Consider the following 16,089-nt stretch of genomic DNA (forward strand, 5'->3'; position numbering starts at 1 on the left):
ATGGTTGATTACCCTATTATCGGAATGGATTCTCCTTCTGTTAACATGCGCAGAAGTGTCGAAGGGTCTTGTATTTGTGGGCGTACTATACTTTGAAGCAATGAATCCCGCTATAGTCTGTGTTCATCGGACAAGAGAACCTAAATCTGGCTACAGCCCAACAAATGATAGTGTTTTTCGTGGTGCTAAATTGGTCTTCTGTTTTCTTTATCAATACTTCTAGGAACTGAGAAGTATAACACGTTCTGGATAATGTTGAACTTATGGAATTTTATTATGAAGAGCCATATCCGTTCAAGATAATCCTGTCAGACAAAAATGTCTAATTATGGTTTGAAGATAACAATCCTCCTCTAATGGACTAATCAGTACCGATCTAAACTCAATTAAACACTTGTAGGATGAGGTGGAACGACATATGAGGAAAACTGTCTCATGGAGGCCAGCATTAGTGACAGAAACCGCAAGTTACGATGTGTGAAAAATGGAAATTAATTTCCAATGAAACTTCTCCAAAGTAAAAAAAGTCTATCATGCAGACTGAGGCCAAAAGTGATCCAACATATATCTCGTATTAAAACGTAATAATTTGATAGTTGTCTGTGTTCCTCAGGTATTCCAATACTTTTCGCAATATCATGTACATTATTATTATATGTTCTCTTTACCTTTTCCATTGGGTAGCTGTGGAATAAAGGTATTTTCCATTTGAAGAGAAGACTCTTTGTTTCGATTCCGACTTAATCCAAGCTCCATTTCAGATTCGAAGACATCACGGATTTTCTGGATAGTTTCCGGTTGAAGAATCAACCTTTGAATAATTGCTTCTACCTGTTTACAGAAATATTGAAATAGTAAATTTATTTTTTAATAGAATTCGGTTCAGAGTTTTTTTTCTTATTTTTTATTAGGAGTAAAAAAACATGCAAAGTAAACTTTTTTTATGGAAAATGTAAAACAGTAAAAGTTTGTTGTTCTGAATACATCTGGTCCAAGTAATAATAATAATCTTTGGCTGACCAGCCACGGTGTTAGAAAAATTAAGATTTTTTAATGTCCTTTTTAGTGGCCCAGAGTGATAGTCCTATGGAGAAATCTAAGCTGAAAGAATGAGAGAAGAAGCCATGTTCACGCAGAACATGACAAGTTTTTCTTATTTACTGGTATGAATGCATTCTGCTATGAGACCCATCTAAAATAAATAATTAAAACATTTCAGATATTTTCGGAGTTTACCTTGGTCTGAGCGCGCATGCGTAGCGCTTGTAGGCGTGTGAGTGGCTTTGAAACCTGTATGGTCTTGTTAATAACCAGATTTTCAACTCGTATGCAATTGTTATAAATCTAGTATAATCGCATACGAGTTAAACACCCTGGTTATTATCAATCAAGAAGTACAACAAACAAACGATCATGAAGTAAATAGCTGAAGCTGTAACTGATGATTTCTATAAAAAGAAAATTTAGGTGAAAATCGGAGAATAAGTCAGAGATCACTGGCTGAAACTGAACATAGGATTAGCACGCGTAAACTACAATCTACAACAACAACAGTGAACTATAACAGAATCGGACTACAACAGAGTGATATGAAGTTGAAAACAATATCGTTGTATTAAGATATCGTATTTAACATTTGGGCTTATCTATATATTTTTTTAATTCATGAATTTCTTTTGCGATTAATTAAATGACGATTCAGAAGATATCGTTAAAGAGAAAAGCTCTTCAGAGATCATTCATAACATTATAACTGACAACGAAATTGTTTTTTAAAAAAACTTTTATTGAACTGAAAATTAGTTACTAATAAAAAAAAAAGTATTTTGGTAACGTTTTTTTTTTATTTTCTTTCTTCTCTTCTTCTTCTGGTGGCTTCTAGACGAACATCAAGTCATTGTCTGAGTATATTTGATACAGTTGAGGGACTAAAAAAAAGCACTTTAATTTTCAACGTGACACACACACACACACACACACACACACGAGAGAGAGAGAGAGAAGGTTCTGTTGTAGAATTTCAAACTTTGTCTCTTCTTCCTTCAAATTTACATTACTGAGACTCTTTCAATCATTTTGTTTTAAATCTTATTCTAATTAGTCTTAATCCAGTATTTTCTCTGCCTTGGCTATAATTTCAACAGCGATTATTAACACACACACGCGCGCGCGCGCACGCACGCACGCAAAGAAAAAATATCGAATTTGCAACCAGCTCGCAAATATTCCAGTCGATGATTTCATATAGATCGAGCCAAAAATAACAACCAATGTATCATTCCCCACCCCCCTCCACTTCTCCTGTTTATTGGCAACTTGAAAGTCTGTATTAGAACACGTATGCGTGTTTTCAATAACAACAAGGACTAGATGTTTTTTTTTTTTTTTTTTTTTTTGTCAATAACAGGGCGGTTCTTTTATTGCTGAGTATGCCGTGCGCGTAACCATTTCAAACTAAAAGGCCACCGCTTCTCTTAAGACTGTCAGTAATGATTGGTATTGTCAGTCAAAGATCGCTGGCAAATGTAAAACTGTAGCCTTCATGAATGGAGTACGACTGGTCAAAAAGCCAAACAAAACAAAATGATTTTCTCTAGCAACGAAATGAAATCCAACATGCATGAAAGATTAATTCAGAAATATAGTTGAATTATTCTTAGAGCGCGCGTGTGTACACGTTTAAAAACGCACGTACGAGCATACCATAAATGATGGGTGATGGATAATTTCTGTTTGAGTAGCATTACAATTGTAATAAGGTTAGAAATGAAGGAAAATTAAGCGCTTATTAAGCCAGAGCCGGGCCACTTAATTCACGTGGGTCCTCTATTTTCATGTTATGGGGATTTTAAAAAAAAATGCAGGAGAATAGACCCTATCTCCTTAGTTAATTCCTAAAAGTGAATTCGAATTAGAGATTACATAAATTACATAAATGCTCTTTAAAATTACATAAAAGCTCATTTTAAATTCATTTCAGTATTCCACCTAAAAAAAAAAAAAAAGGACAATAATCTGATTGGCTCACAGAAAGGCAGTAAAGGAACAATAAAAATAAATAAAATAAATTTTATCCGCAATATAATTAAAAATAAAATTTATCCAAGTAAAATTATTTTCGTATTAATATTTCTTCAAACTGTTCGCAATTTTTTCTTTATGTTGATACCGTAACATGCAAAAAAGCTGAGGAGAAAGAAGACACATTAACGTTGACTTGATCTGTTAGACTGCATTTTTCAAGAAAATAAGTGCGGAGATTATCTCCCAAAACACACCAATAGGACAAATGAACGAAGAGTAAGAAAATAAGAATAACAATGAATCTAAAGCTGAACCATTTAGGAGTGTTCAATAACTGCTGAGTGAAATTTCCGGGAATAGTAGAAATATTTCACGATAATTTCGAGATTTTTTATAATCTTTTTCCAGTCTGAAATTTACCGTTCTCGCTGCGTAAAAAATAAAATAATTTAGAGTATTCCCAAGTTAACCGTAACTCAGTCCCATCATGTGTGCTATACATATGCAGCATGAAATCGAGGTTAGTAAAATAATTATAAATATTTAATCATTAATATTAATAATTATTTTTTAAATTATTATTAGTACATAAGAATAGGAATGGTTGCAGTATTTAAAAAAAAGGCCAAAATTAGACAGTTCTTTATCAAATGTGTTCCAAAACATTGCGATGCAAAACTTCACCATAACCAAAAAAGTGGACTTCGTTTTCTCGAACATTAATGGCAAAGAAAGAAAAGCAGTGAAGATGACGTGCAAACCACGTCACGTGCTAGATGAATTAGGCTACTAAACTAGCAAAAGTAGATGAAATTTGTATCAATATCATTGTAAACTGATTTTATTTTAGAAAGTTACTCTAAAATAGGCCTGCAGTTTACATAAGGGATAATAAGAAGTTAATAAGAGTTTATGGTACTTGCTCTACAAAAGCCTATTCTTTAATTAAAGAAAAATTAGTGTTCTTCAAGATTTGTTAGGAAACAGATATATGGCGCTACTGTTATGGAAAATTTTTTGCCAGTCTTTCAGCACTTCGGTTACAAGCGAGCATTTCATCTTCCTGTGATAAGGGTTTTATATCAAAACATCTAAAGATGGAGTAATGATAGTAAGCGAAAGCGAAGTTAATGATAATGTTGTAAATACGCCGATGAAGAAACATAACGAATTCGATTTGAAATAATGTAGAATATGTTTTATAAAATGATGTTTTTTCTTCAATATCTAGTATAAGAAAATTGTTAAATTGTGTAAATACCCTCCAACAAAAAATAAAAAATAGTTATTTTGGGCTGTTTAAAACCTAGTAATACGTCATGACTGGCAGATTTTTAAGAAAAGTGCTCTTATCTATGGAAGGACGAGTATTCAAAATTTGCTGAAATATTCAGTTGAAGCACTAAGCAATCATGAAGCAAATCTATTAACAAATGAAGGAATTTTTCGATTCCTATTTCGTAATTCATAAAAACAAAGTTCTGTTTTGAGTAAAAAACTTTTGAAAGAAATTAAAGAGCAGCTTTTTTAAAAGCAAAGTCTTACTTAGTATTATCTATTGCTTAAACAAGGTTAATTAAGATTTTTGTGTTATCCAAATAAAAATGAAATCATGAAATCGATAACAGAAGAAATTTTTAAAGAAAAGTGTACTTTTGTAGAAGTTTAAAACAGAAAATAATACGAACATAGAAATGGAAAATGATAATCTTGAAGAATTAGAAGCGGATTTAAAAACAGAGACAGCGAGAAATGAATGTATTAAAATGAATATATTATTCATTTTAGAGACAAAATCAAATCCAACTCAAATTAAATGAAGTATATTCATTTAACAATGAATTACAGTATCAATCAATGAAGTAAAATGAATTTATATGAAGCGACAAGTATAATGAAACTGAACCCTAAAATTCTCTTAGATACACTTAACAATTTGATCTAAGCCAACCCCAAATGAATGAAATTTTCTACTTCAAGCTGATTCGTAACTAAACAAAGATACAGACTTTTCGACTGAGCCATTAAGGCGTTGTGTTTTCAAAAAATTCTATCTTAACATTAAATATCTCATCTCATTTTCCTTTTCCCCTCTTTGACCTTGCGGTGTCGAGACTTAATTAACCATCGGATCTCAAACTGTTCACAGGATAAGGTGGTCAGCCCTACGCTTCGGTGTATCTTATGTCCGTGGTGGTGTTGAGTTCTCAAGGCCGGTTTGCCTGCTTTGCGGGATGAAAACCCCCAGGATAAACTAGGGATAAGCTATTGTCCACGCCCAAGACTGGCTAACTTGGCTATGGATGAGGAAGATCCTTAAGCTCCTCACGTCTCCGACGAGAATCGAACCTAGGGCACTCGTTCCCCAGGCATATGGTTGCGAAAAGCACAGCCACTAGGCTAACCGCGCGGGCATAATAATTATAAACAGGGGCGGCTCGTGCATAGGCACTGCAGAACTGCAGCGCCCCCAATTTTTCTCGATATATAAATATATTTATTAATTTATTTATATTTGCTTGTAATATTTAATTTTATCATCAGCAATCCTATACAATTCTCTTATTTTGTATAAAAAATAATAAAAATCCATCTTGTAGCACTTAGGAGGGCGAAGGACGCTAACAGCACCGTGTTTACCACAGTGTCATATTGCTACGCGTGCAAGCATATATATATATATGCACGTCATAGTGAGATGCGAGCTATTAGCGTAATACGGCACTGTTCGTCGCGCAGTTCCACTGTTGTTTATATGCAGTTTGCGCCAGTAGTAGAGTGTTCGTAGTGCTTATCGCGTTTACTCGACCTCTTTAAATTTAAATATTTGGACATTACAATTAAAGACATAATATTTGTTATAGTTTTTATTTTTGAACATTATTGGGGTTATGATAATGAATTTTATTTTTAAGTAATTTTGAATTATACTAAACTGTATAATTTTATCGATAATAAATAATATTTTTTCATGAATCAAAACAAGAATATATTTTATTTTTAAGTAATTTTGAATTATACTAAACTGTATAATTTTATCGATAATAAATAATATTTTTTCATGAATCAAAACAAGAATATATTTTATTTTTAAGTAATTTTGAATTATACTAAACTGTATAATATTATTGATAATAAACAATATTTTTAATGTTTAATTTTTTTAAAAAAAATTTTACCATAATTTTGATATTTTATCCAAACATGTATACACTGTACTTGGCTCTAGTGATAAAACTCCATGTTTTTCAACAAAGACATATATAACGAAAGAAAAAAAAAAAAATATATATATATATATATCTTGGAGGAAATGAGGGATCTCGGAGTGATTGTAGATAAGGACCTAAACGTTTGGGGATATATTTGCTAGAACCGTGAAAACAGAGGAAGGATTATGGCAATGATGTGGAGGATACCGACGTGTCCAAGTAAGGATGTTATGGTTCTACTGTATAAAGCTTTGATTATACAGTAGGAGAGGATATAGAGGAGATATTGAAAAGGGTCCAGTGACGATTGACTAATGTGGTTTCTGGATATTGAGTATGAAGACAGATTGAGGAAATGCTAATTGCAGAGACTAATGGATAGAAGGAGGAGAGATATGATTGAGACATAAGTTACTAAGAAAATGCATAGCCTGTGAGTGGCAGAAACGGGGAATATATTTAAGGCAAGGTATGATAAACTGTGTGTATAACAGTGGGGCCTTTCGCGATGAGTCACTTGACTCCATGGGGTATGATGATGATCATAATAATAATTAAAGTTTACTTTTTTTTTTCTCTCCATATACTAAAATATATAGTCCATTATTATAGCGTTTTATCGCTAGAGTAAACAGAAAAATTCGTTTAATAAAAACTGCGAATATTAAATGAAAGAAATAAAAATTTAGGGAATTGCCATTTCCCGTATTTGATTCTCAAAGATTAAAATATGTCGGGAATTTGGAAATCCTAGTGAGGACTCCATCCCGAGCCGCTATGATATTCAAAAGGCACTGCAGAGACTCCGAAAATGTCGCTAACTTTGCAATAGTGAAATCTTGACAGAGGGAAACAACTCGTATCAGTAAGATCAATTATGTCTATATTTCACTATAAGGTCTGTTAGCGCTGTGTAAGTGACATTCGCATCCATAGCGCGAGGGCTCTTGAAGAAAACCATTCCGAGTTGAACCTAGTGACTGACTATACGAACTTTTTCTAACCCTTCATTCGACAGTCGATTTCTGGCACAGGCAAGCGGGTTTTTCCCACCGGAAATTAGAATTTTTCGTACCGTAACTTAATAAACTTGACCGTAGAAACTACGTTATTTCAGATAATATACTGTGTTAACCCCCCCTCCCTCTCTTCTTGGATGCCGTTTATAATTAGTGATAGTGATAGGCTAGCTATCTCTGACTGGATGCAGATGGAGTTTTAACTTTCCCCCTCAGCTCCAAAAATTAGATAGGACTAAAATGCCTGTCTATAGGGCATAAAAGGCGTTAGCGGATTGATCAATCGATATTTCACTACTGTAGTTATAACTAGTATTGTTTTCTTTCTTTCGAGCATTAGTCCTGGTAACCTGCTAAACAGTATAACGTGGTCAGCCTTATGAATAGTCCCACACAAGGGTTGAAACATAAGTTCGTCTAGTCATCACCATTGGCGATTGATCTATGAATTAGTCCATCCTGTTTATTTCTCTATCAAACAAACCGGCTGCCTGGATGATCAATAGTTCACAAATTGTTCCAATCTTAGATTGCCAGCGCCAGTGCTAAAATCCATCTAATTACCAGCCGACTTGTACAACAACAAATCCTTGAACTCTTTCCAAGGGAAGTGATGTACTATGAAACTACTCAGTCAAGGAAGCATGGGTCAAAAAAATACACGCCTGCAAACTACTTATTTAAAGAAAGAGAATGGCCTTCTAGACTCTCAAAACATATTTAAAAAAAAAAAAAAACTATGCAAGGCATTAATAAATTACTGCATCTCAATACCACACAAGATAAAAGGAATTTCTCCTCTCTTCACGGTAGATTGAGTAAGCTTCATCCTGGAACAGCATTGTGAGACACACAGAGAAATAATAATAATAAAACAACTGAAATTCATGTTACAAGATAATTTAATACTTATAACAGCGTCGAACTAGTGAAAGAAAGAATGACAAGTTGTAAGCTAATTTCTTCGTACATTCGTACAAACAATAAAACTCGCCTTAATTGACATTATAATTTAAACAAATTCAGAATCAAATCCTTCAAGACTTAAGTTTTTTGTTCGTTTTTTTTTTTTTCGTTTGCTTTGTTTTGTTCTACCTCAAATATATTTTCTGGGAATGAATAAAAATTAATGAGTATCACGCTTATTTATTATTATTGATGATGGTTTATTATCATCACAGAAATAGTAGCAGAATACCTTTTATGTTCATTACATCTAGTTGTCGCATCTTTCATCTCCTGAACAAAGTTGACCACCGATGTGAGACCACTGCCTCATTTAGTGGAAGCCTAAAGTGGCTTGAAAAAGGTCCATGTTTGATTTCCAGAATATGTAAAAAATAAAAATACAAACATTCTTAATACAAAAAATACTTAACCCTCTTAGCCCACCCACGCTATGAATGTAATAGAGGTTTACAAAATCCTTTTGTGGGTGGAAGCCACACACACAGAGATATATCATTTCGTAAATAGCAGTCAGCACAGGGGGCTGTATAATCCTCACAACAAAGAAAGGGAGCAACGCTTGTGAAAGTTCGGTATTCAGTATTTCATTTCTGGGATACGATTTTTTTTTCTCTTTGCTACCAATCAGTACGACAATGCCGGTTCTAATCTCACGCTGTGTTTGTTTACGTCATAATTACCAGCACGCCCTCTCCTATCAAGTGACTTGATTTTTTTTCATTTAACAGAGTAGTCGAGTACACAGACCAAAGAAAGATAATACATATATATAGACTTAATAGCCTTAGTTGATTCGGTAGTAACTCGAACTATGTAATTCGTCTCTCTCCACCAGAACATATATTGTACGAAGTTTTTGCTTGAAAATATCGATATGAATTTTTACAACTACAATAACTGATTAATATTGGGGGGGGATGAATTTTATCGCCAGGTGTGAGACCACTGCCTCATTTATAAGTGGTTTGAAAAAGTTCCTTGTTTGGTCTCTAGAGCAAGGTTCTAGAGACCATTAATGATGACAACCACTGATATCATTTATATGTGAAGACCAGTTTCAGATAATAAGATAATGAGCATATTTAAAATATTCTTAAACTTCTCATAACTTAAAATAAAATTTTAAAAAAATTATGAGAATATAAGAATTACTTTGGTTTGTTCTACTCAAAAGACACGGACTCTACCAAGAGACTGAATATTCGCCATTTATTAGTGCAGTAATTAGGCTTCACCCGTACTGTATTCCGAACGGTTGGTTCTCATCAGAGATCCCTGCAGAAACCAAAGAGGGCAAAATTCCTCTGTTCAGTAGCATACAAGTCCAAACATTCAGAGTTATATTCTTCAGAAGTGAACTCTCGGTAATATTATACAGTAAAACTCCGTTTTTACGTTCCCGCAATTTACGTTTTCCTGCAATTTACGTCATTTTCAGTTGGTCCCTATTCTCACGATGTATTGTTTTCCCGCCATTAACAACTTGACGTGGACATTATTTTCCGTGATTTGCGTTTTTTTTTTTCCCCATGGCAATACCGATTTTCGAATCGATTTCAGCGGAAATCTGCGCATTTCAGTTCTCAGGTGGCGTTGCTATCGGCTGTAGTTTCGTTTCCGCCATCACGGTGGTTTGCGCACATGCAGCAGTACTGTAGTGATGAGCGATACCGTGATTTTTCAATCACAGTACGAATTGATATTGCAGAATTTCTGCAACGTAATTTAGCGTGTGAAAGTTGCTTTGCGGTGGTGGATTATCCATGTTAGTAATATGGAGAAAAAAAGACAGAAAATGTATTTCGGTAGAGGGGATGGCAATTCTGCGACGTGTAAATTGGCATGCCGAAACACGTGTGCATTTAGCATAAGATCTTGGACTCTCCGTGTCCACTTTGAACAGGATAGTAAAAAACAGGTCAAGCATTGAACTCGATGCAAAGCAACCTGGCGCTAAGTCAAAAAAAAAAAAAAAAAAAAAAAAAACGAAAAGCAAAAAAATCAGCAATTAAAGATTTTTTTAAATAGATAAATGTAAGTACATTGTAAATTCATTTATTTTCAGTTATTAAATTTTGTAATCTAGTATGTAGACTCACATACTAGCAGTAAGTCATCTTTTAGCCTTTTATTAAATGTTTTTTTTTTACATTTCCTGCTATTTGCACTTTTTTCCATCAGTCCCCTGAAAAGTGTAAAAAAGGGGTTTTACTGTATATATATATATACACACACACACACACACACTCTGAAATGGAACTTCAATGCTATTGAACAAAGGGTTTTGCCCTCTGTCAAGACTATTTGCTTACTACCTAGTTAATGCACTAATATAATATAAAGACGATACAAGCTCCTGGGTAGAGTACATGTCTTTTAAGTAGAGAAAGCCAAGGTAACTCCTATGCCGAAGGTTATATTCTCATAAACTCTCTGGTAAAATTCGAAACTTTAAGTGTCACTTTTTGGGGGGATTAAAAGATTGATCTTTAATATTCTCATTATGTATTACCAGCTGCTGATTTTATATGGCTTCGGAATTAATTTCAAAATTCCCTTAAAAATAAAGAGGAATAGCCTTCATTTTTCAATGAATTAAATCGACTGGTTTTATTTATTTATTATTCATCGCTGATTATTTTCAATGAAGCTATATGACGGTATTGTTAAAAAACGAACCGAAATATTAGGAGGATTATTTTACAAAGTTTGAAATTACCAAAAGGGGTTAAAAATAATAATTATTATTACGTTGGATGAAAACCCAACTATAATATGCCCACGCTTTAGATATCTCCACTTGGAAACTTTCCAAGAATAGTCGATTCATGCTGAATGGGGGAAAGAAATGAAGGACGTACGAATTGGTCGCCAACAGTTGTTTATACAAGCAACATAGTTAACTACAATAATCATAAAATTTTCCGACGTTGGTAATAATAAACAACTCATCCCACAATACGGACTGATCACCCTATTATCGGAATGGATTCTCCTTTTTTTGTGAGAAGCGCAGAAGTGTCGAAGGATCTCTAATCTGTGGGCGAACCAACGCCATCTACCGGCGACGATGACCACTAGTATTTTCACAGACAACCACAAGCATCCATGCCCACGGTGAGATTCGAACCCCCCAGCCGCTAGTTAATGAGAAGATGGTGTCATTTGAAACACCCTGTATTATCCGGCCGATCTGTCTATTATGTGGGATGAAAACTGAGATTTCTATAAAAAAAATCATTCGCCTCCGTACGAGGCTTACTAACTCGCATCAGCTGAAAGCCTTCTTGAAAGGTTCCTCATTCTTGAAAACAATCGAACCTAGATCTTTCTAAACCGAAAGACAAATGTCGCGTAGTTCTCGCGAATGCGCTACGAAATCTCAGAGAGCCTGGGAATAGTTCATATTGCAAGAGCCGCTAGACGATTCATCGACCAGTTTTCCTACTAGTCGTGCTAAACAATTAGCCAGTCCAACCGGTCGTCGACAAGATCGCAATAACCAGTTTTCATTAAGTGCATTAACTCTTGATGAGACGTACTTGGTTTGGAATTCATTTCTGGATATGAGGCTAAACGTACTGCAAAATCTTCACTTCCAGATACTCTGTAGACTGAAGAAATTAGTTCAGATTTCGGAGCTTCCAGATTCTGAAAATTCAAAGATAAATATAATAGAAAGTTTATTTTTCAAACAAAAAAATTCTAAAGTAGTTAAAATCTTGAAGGTTTCTATAAGGAACTTGCTGTCCACAAAATGCTCGTTATATTTTGATTCAAAACGAGCATTCGTTTTCAAATAAGTATGGAGCGTTAATTATGATAAAGATTTGTGTATTTGTAAAAGTGTACTAGGTAAAAGTGTATTTAATTTAGTACTTTTGTGCTTTTTAATAACATCTTTAATAGACATTCCACTTTCGAAATGCTTTAACAGTAATATGTTATCTTCCAGAGCAATTGGTTTCGTTTTCGCCTTTAAGCAGTAGTGTTAGTTTGAAGAAACAAGCTATCTGAAATGAATTGCATTCAAGTTGAGCAATAATGTTTTTTTTTTTTTTTTAAGCCTTCTTCTCGCGCTTACAAACAAATGCAATCGATCCTGATCTTCAAGTTCAGGAATCGATAAGCAGCGGCTCTTTCAGAAATGTTTAAGGCTCTACAGAGATTAGTTTGACTTTTTAAAATTTGAGGATGGTCATTTCTATTTTCATTCAAAATAAGTAAATAAATAAAACTTGTTTCAAGATTTATGATCTCTCTTATCTCCAGAGATTATTAAGAGAGATCTCCAGGGAGTCAGGGACTCATCGAGGGAGACCATACTACACACATACCAGCAATCATACTTATTCCTGAATTCAATCACACTGCTTGCACTCACACCATCCAATGGCAATCCATTCCAACCACGCACCACCCTCTGAGAGAAAAATCTAATCCTCACTCCCTTCTTAGCGCCTTTCATTCTCAGCTTCCAAGGATGCCCTCTCGTCCTTTCCCCACCCTCCATAAATTGAAAAATCCCATCAATTGAAATCCTGTATGATCCTTTCAGAAATTCGTAAGTGTCAATCATATCATCCCTGTTTCTCCGGTTTGCTAGTGCCTGCAAATATCGTACCATTTTATTTATATTATTGCATTTCTCAAAATATTTGAGAATGCAATTTTAAAAACCAAAAGTGTTGCTGACTGATCTGGTTGCCATAGGAAGATGTACAACAAGTTCTTCGGATTCGTTCTGGTGGTATGTGTTGATCTTCGGCAGAGGCCATAAATAGCCATTCTAGATTCGGATTTGTAAACTTGAGCATTTGTAAAATCACATGACACAGGCTTCCACACTCCGGATTTGTGGTGTTTGGAAGGTCCAGGTTTTACTGATGTGTAAAACCGCATATCGAATAAAAACAGTCCTGTTGTCGTTGAAATGGTAATTAAAACTATGCATTTTTTTAAAATCTTTAATTCTATCTCTCTCTCTCTTTCTCGAAATTGTACGAGATAGCAGTAATGCATGAGAAGGACATTTAAATGTGAAAACATTCACTGACCGTGTGGTCAAGGAGGTATTCCAAAATCAGGAATAGTATTGGCTGTAATGTGTTTTGCACATATCATTTTAATTTTTGGGAAAGATACGGGGTACATTTGATTCGCTTATATATGAAAAAAACTGCTGAAAAAAAAAAGTTCAATTATGATGTGCAAAAACCATTTATGTAGCCCAAATTTGAATTTAAATATGATGCAATCTGCCTATCGCACGCTTCACCCGAGTGTGCGATGGATAAGACCGCTGTCATCGAGTAAATGTGCGTGCGCACTGCAATATTCAGTGGTGTTAAATTTCTGCCTCGGGTGCTACTACATAGCAGCGTAGAAAGTTACCTGAAATTCGTTGTGTTCTCCCGCCACGTTTCAAGGTTACTTGATTATTTCCTTCATGCTTAGAAATCCCCATACACGAGTATAAAGAGTTATTACTGGAAGAATTAACAGCTTTATCTGCTTGCAAAAAAAACCAAACAAAAAAAAAACTCTTTATTGACTGATTGCGCAAGTCGGTTTATGTAAGTCAAGGTTACATTAAATTTATGCATAGAGATAAAATGAAATTGAACAGAATATTGTAAAAAATTATCACTTACTGCTCTTTTCTTCTTTGTATCCTTAAGATGTAATTTTGGCGAATGAAACTCTGAATGTGCCATTTTCACAGATAACTCCATAACGTAAATGTCTATAAAATACTTTAATATCTCGTTTTGTAACACCATCAATACCAGGAAGTTATTCAATAAAAGACACGTGTTATTATTATCAGAAATTACACACTAACGTGCCCTCTCGTGGTAAAAGAATAAACTAGCATAATGAAATATTTTCATTGTCTTTTGGTCTAAGACAGTGTTTCTCAAACTTCAGATATCCGCGGACCCCTTCTTAAATTTTTATTATTACCAAGTACCCCCTAATTAATTAATTAAAAAATAAATTACTAAATTAAAAATAAATTAATTAAAACGAATAAATTAAAATTAATAAATTAATTTAAAATATTAAAAAATTAAATATCTATTTTATTTGAATTTATATGTTCATATAAACAAAAAATATGATTTTTTTTACTAGAACAAACTTTATAAAGATACTATAAAGTTTACTTACTTGAAATAATTTATCAATGAGAGGAGTGAAATTGCCTATGGTGAAATAAAATTTCAGCAAAATTTGGCTCTATAGTTGTTAATTTCAATCTCAGATGCGGTTCGACATCTATAATGCGATTCCTCTTCTTCGTCTTAATATCTACAAGGGCCGAAAATCCAACTTCGCACAGATATGAACTTGGAAATAGAAAAATGAACCTTAGAGCTTTATCTGTTAATTCAGGAAATTCATTCTGTATTTGTACCCAAAATGATGATAACGTATTCTCGCTGTATTTATTTTTTAGGAAACCATCAGAAGCTAGTTCTAAAAGTTGTTCTTCTTTTATCCACTCAATTTTAATGCCCAATTCAGGGAAATACTTTTCTAGATTCATTTGTAAGCTTTTTAAATGCTGCATGATAGTAATTTTCACATCATCAATTTGTTTATTTGAACTTGTGAGCAATTCATGAAACGATGGAAACGCGTCAAATTCTCCATTACCAACCCGCTTTTGCCATAACTTCATTTTTGCAAACGTGGCGTTCACTTTATCTTGGACATGAAATATAGAAATTTCCTTGCCTTGTAAAGATAAATGAAGACTATTTAATACAGTAAATATATCTGCCAGGTATGCTAATTGACTGAGTCTAATATTCTAATTGACATAATGGAATAGGTTCCTCTTCATTTACCGTCCATGAAAATCCACATTTCAAGTAATTTATATCGTACTTACGAAGTTTTCTCATCTTCTTCCTAGTTGGTTCTTTAGAGATGTCAGACGACACACACTGTCAATTTCACTTGATCCAGATACAATATCAACATTTTCTTGTTGCTGACAGCTACTTGTATCTACTATGTTCCTCTCTTTTGCGCATTTTAAAAATCCAGTCTTTAACCAGTGATCCATACTTAAGAATTTGAAAGCTAAAAAAAATTACCGTATTTAACGAACAGTCCTTCAACAAATGGCTAGTGAAAGCAGAACTCGAAACAGACAGCAATGGTAGGCCAGTAAAGATAAAGCAGCTATGAAGACGTTCATATGATTGGTGCGGTATTAACAAAGGATCGCGCTACTAATTGACAAAGGCAAGCCGACAGTTCAGTTGAAATGCTAATTCTCTTCAACCGAATTCCTTAGTTTTAACACGTTCACTCAAACAAAACCACATGTTGCCGGTGCACCATATGGCTTTGATTGTCTACTATATAGCATTTTATGTGGGAGGGGTCATGCGATCATTAATTAGTAGTTATCCCAGTTCTCTAATTGCACTATTTGTTGAGAAACATATTACACAGCCTGCAGATGTCTCTGTACCTTATTCAGTGATACAATAGGAACGTTTTACGATCTCAAACTTAAATTTTATTCCATGCGTTAATGATGCATAGCCGAAAATTGCCACGGATCCCCCTGAAGGCCTTTCGCGGACCCCCGGGGGTCCGCGTACCACGCTTTGAGAAACACTGGTCTAAGACTTATTAATATTTAATACATGTTCAGGATGCACACACAGAGAAAATTATGCTATTATAGGATCATTTCCTTTCTTCACTGCAGAAAGAATTAGTCTCGGGGAATCTAACATTAAACATATTAATACTGAGATCCTTTTATGATTGCTGGTTAACATTTCTGACATACACAGAGCCTACGTGCAAAACACGTAGTTTGTATATATCAGAGACGT

General features: G+C 34.2%; 1 protein-coding gene across 1 annotated transcript in view; it reads right to left on the reverse strand.

The window, feature by feature from the left end:
- LOC150094375 (hexokinase-2-like) overlaps positions 1-14,006 on the reverse strand; it is a 39,773-nt gene extending 25,767 nt beyond the window's left edge. Inside the window, exons 1-2 of the mRNA XM_090411856.1 lie at positions 13,879-14,006; positions 669-831 (exon numbers count right to left, since the gene is read on the reverse strand). Of these exons, the coding sequence (XP_090267982.1) occupies positions 669-831; positions 13,879-13,959 (244 nt within the window). The 5' untranslated portion in view covers positions 13,960-14,006. The remainder of the gene's footprint in view (positions 1-668; positions 832-13,878) is intronic.
- Positions 14,007-16,089: the final 2,083 nt, after the last annotated feature.

Source organism: Typopeltis vanoorti, chromosome 22 (genome assembly GCF_054136105.1).
Source record: "Typopeltis vanoorti isolate ZY-2024b chromosome 22, IOZ_Tvanoo_1.0, whole genome shotgun sequence".
NCBI lineage: Eukaryota > Metazoa > Arthropoda > Arachnida > Uropygi > Thelyphonidae > Typopeltis > Typopeltis vanoorti.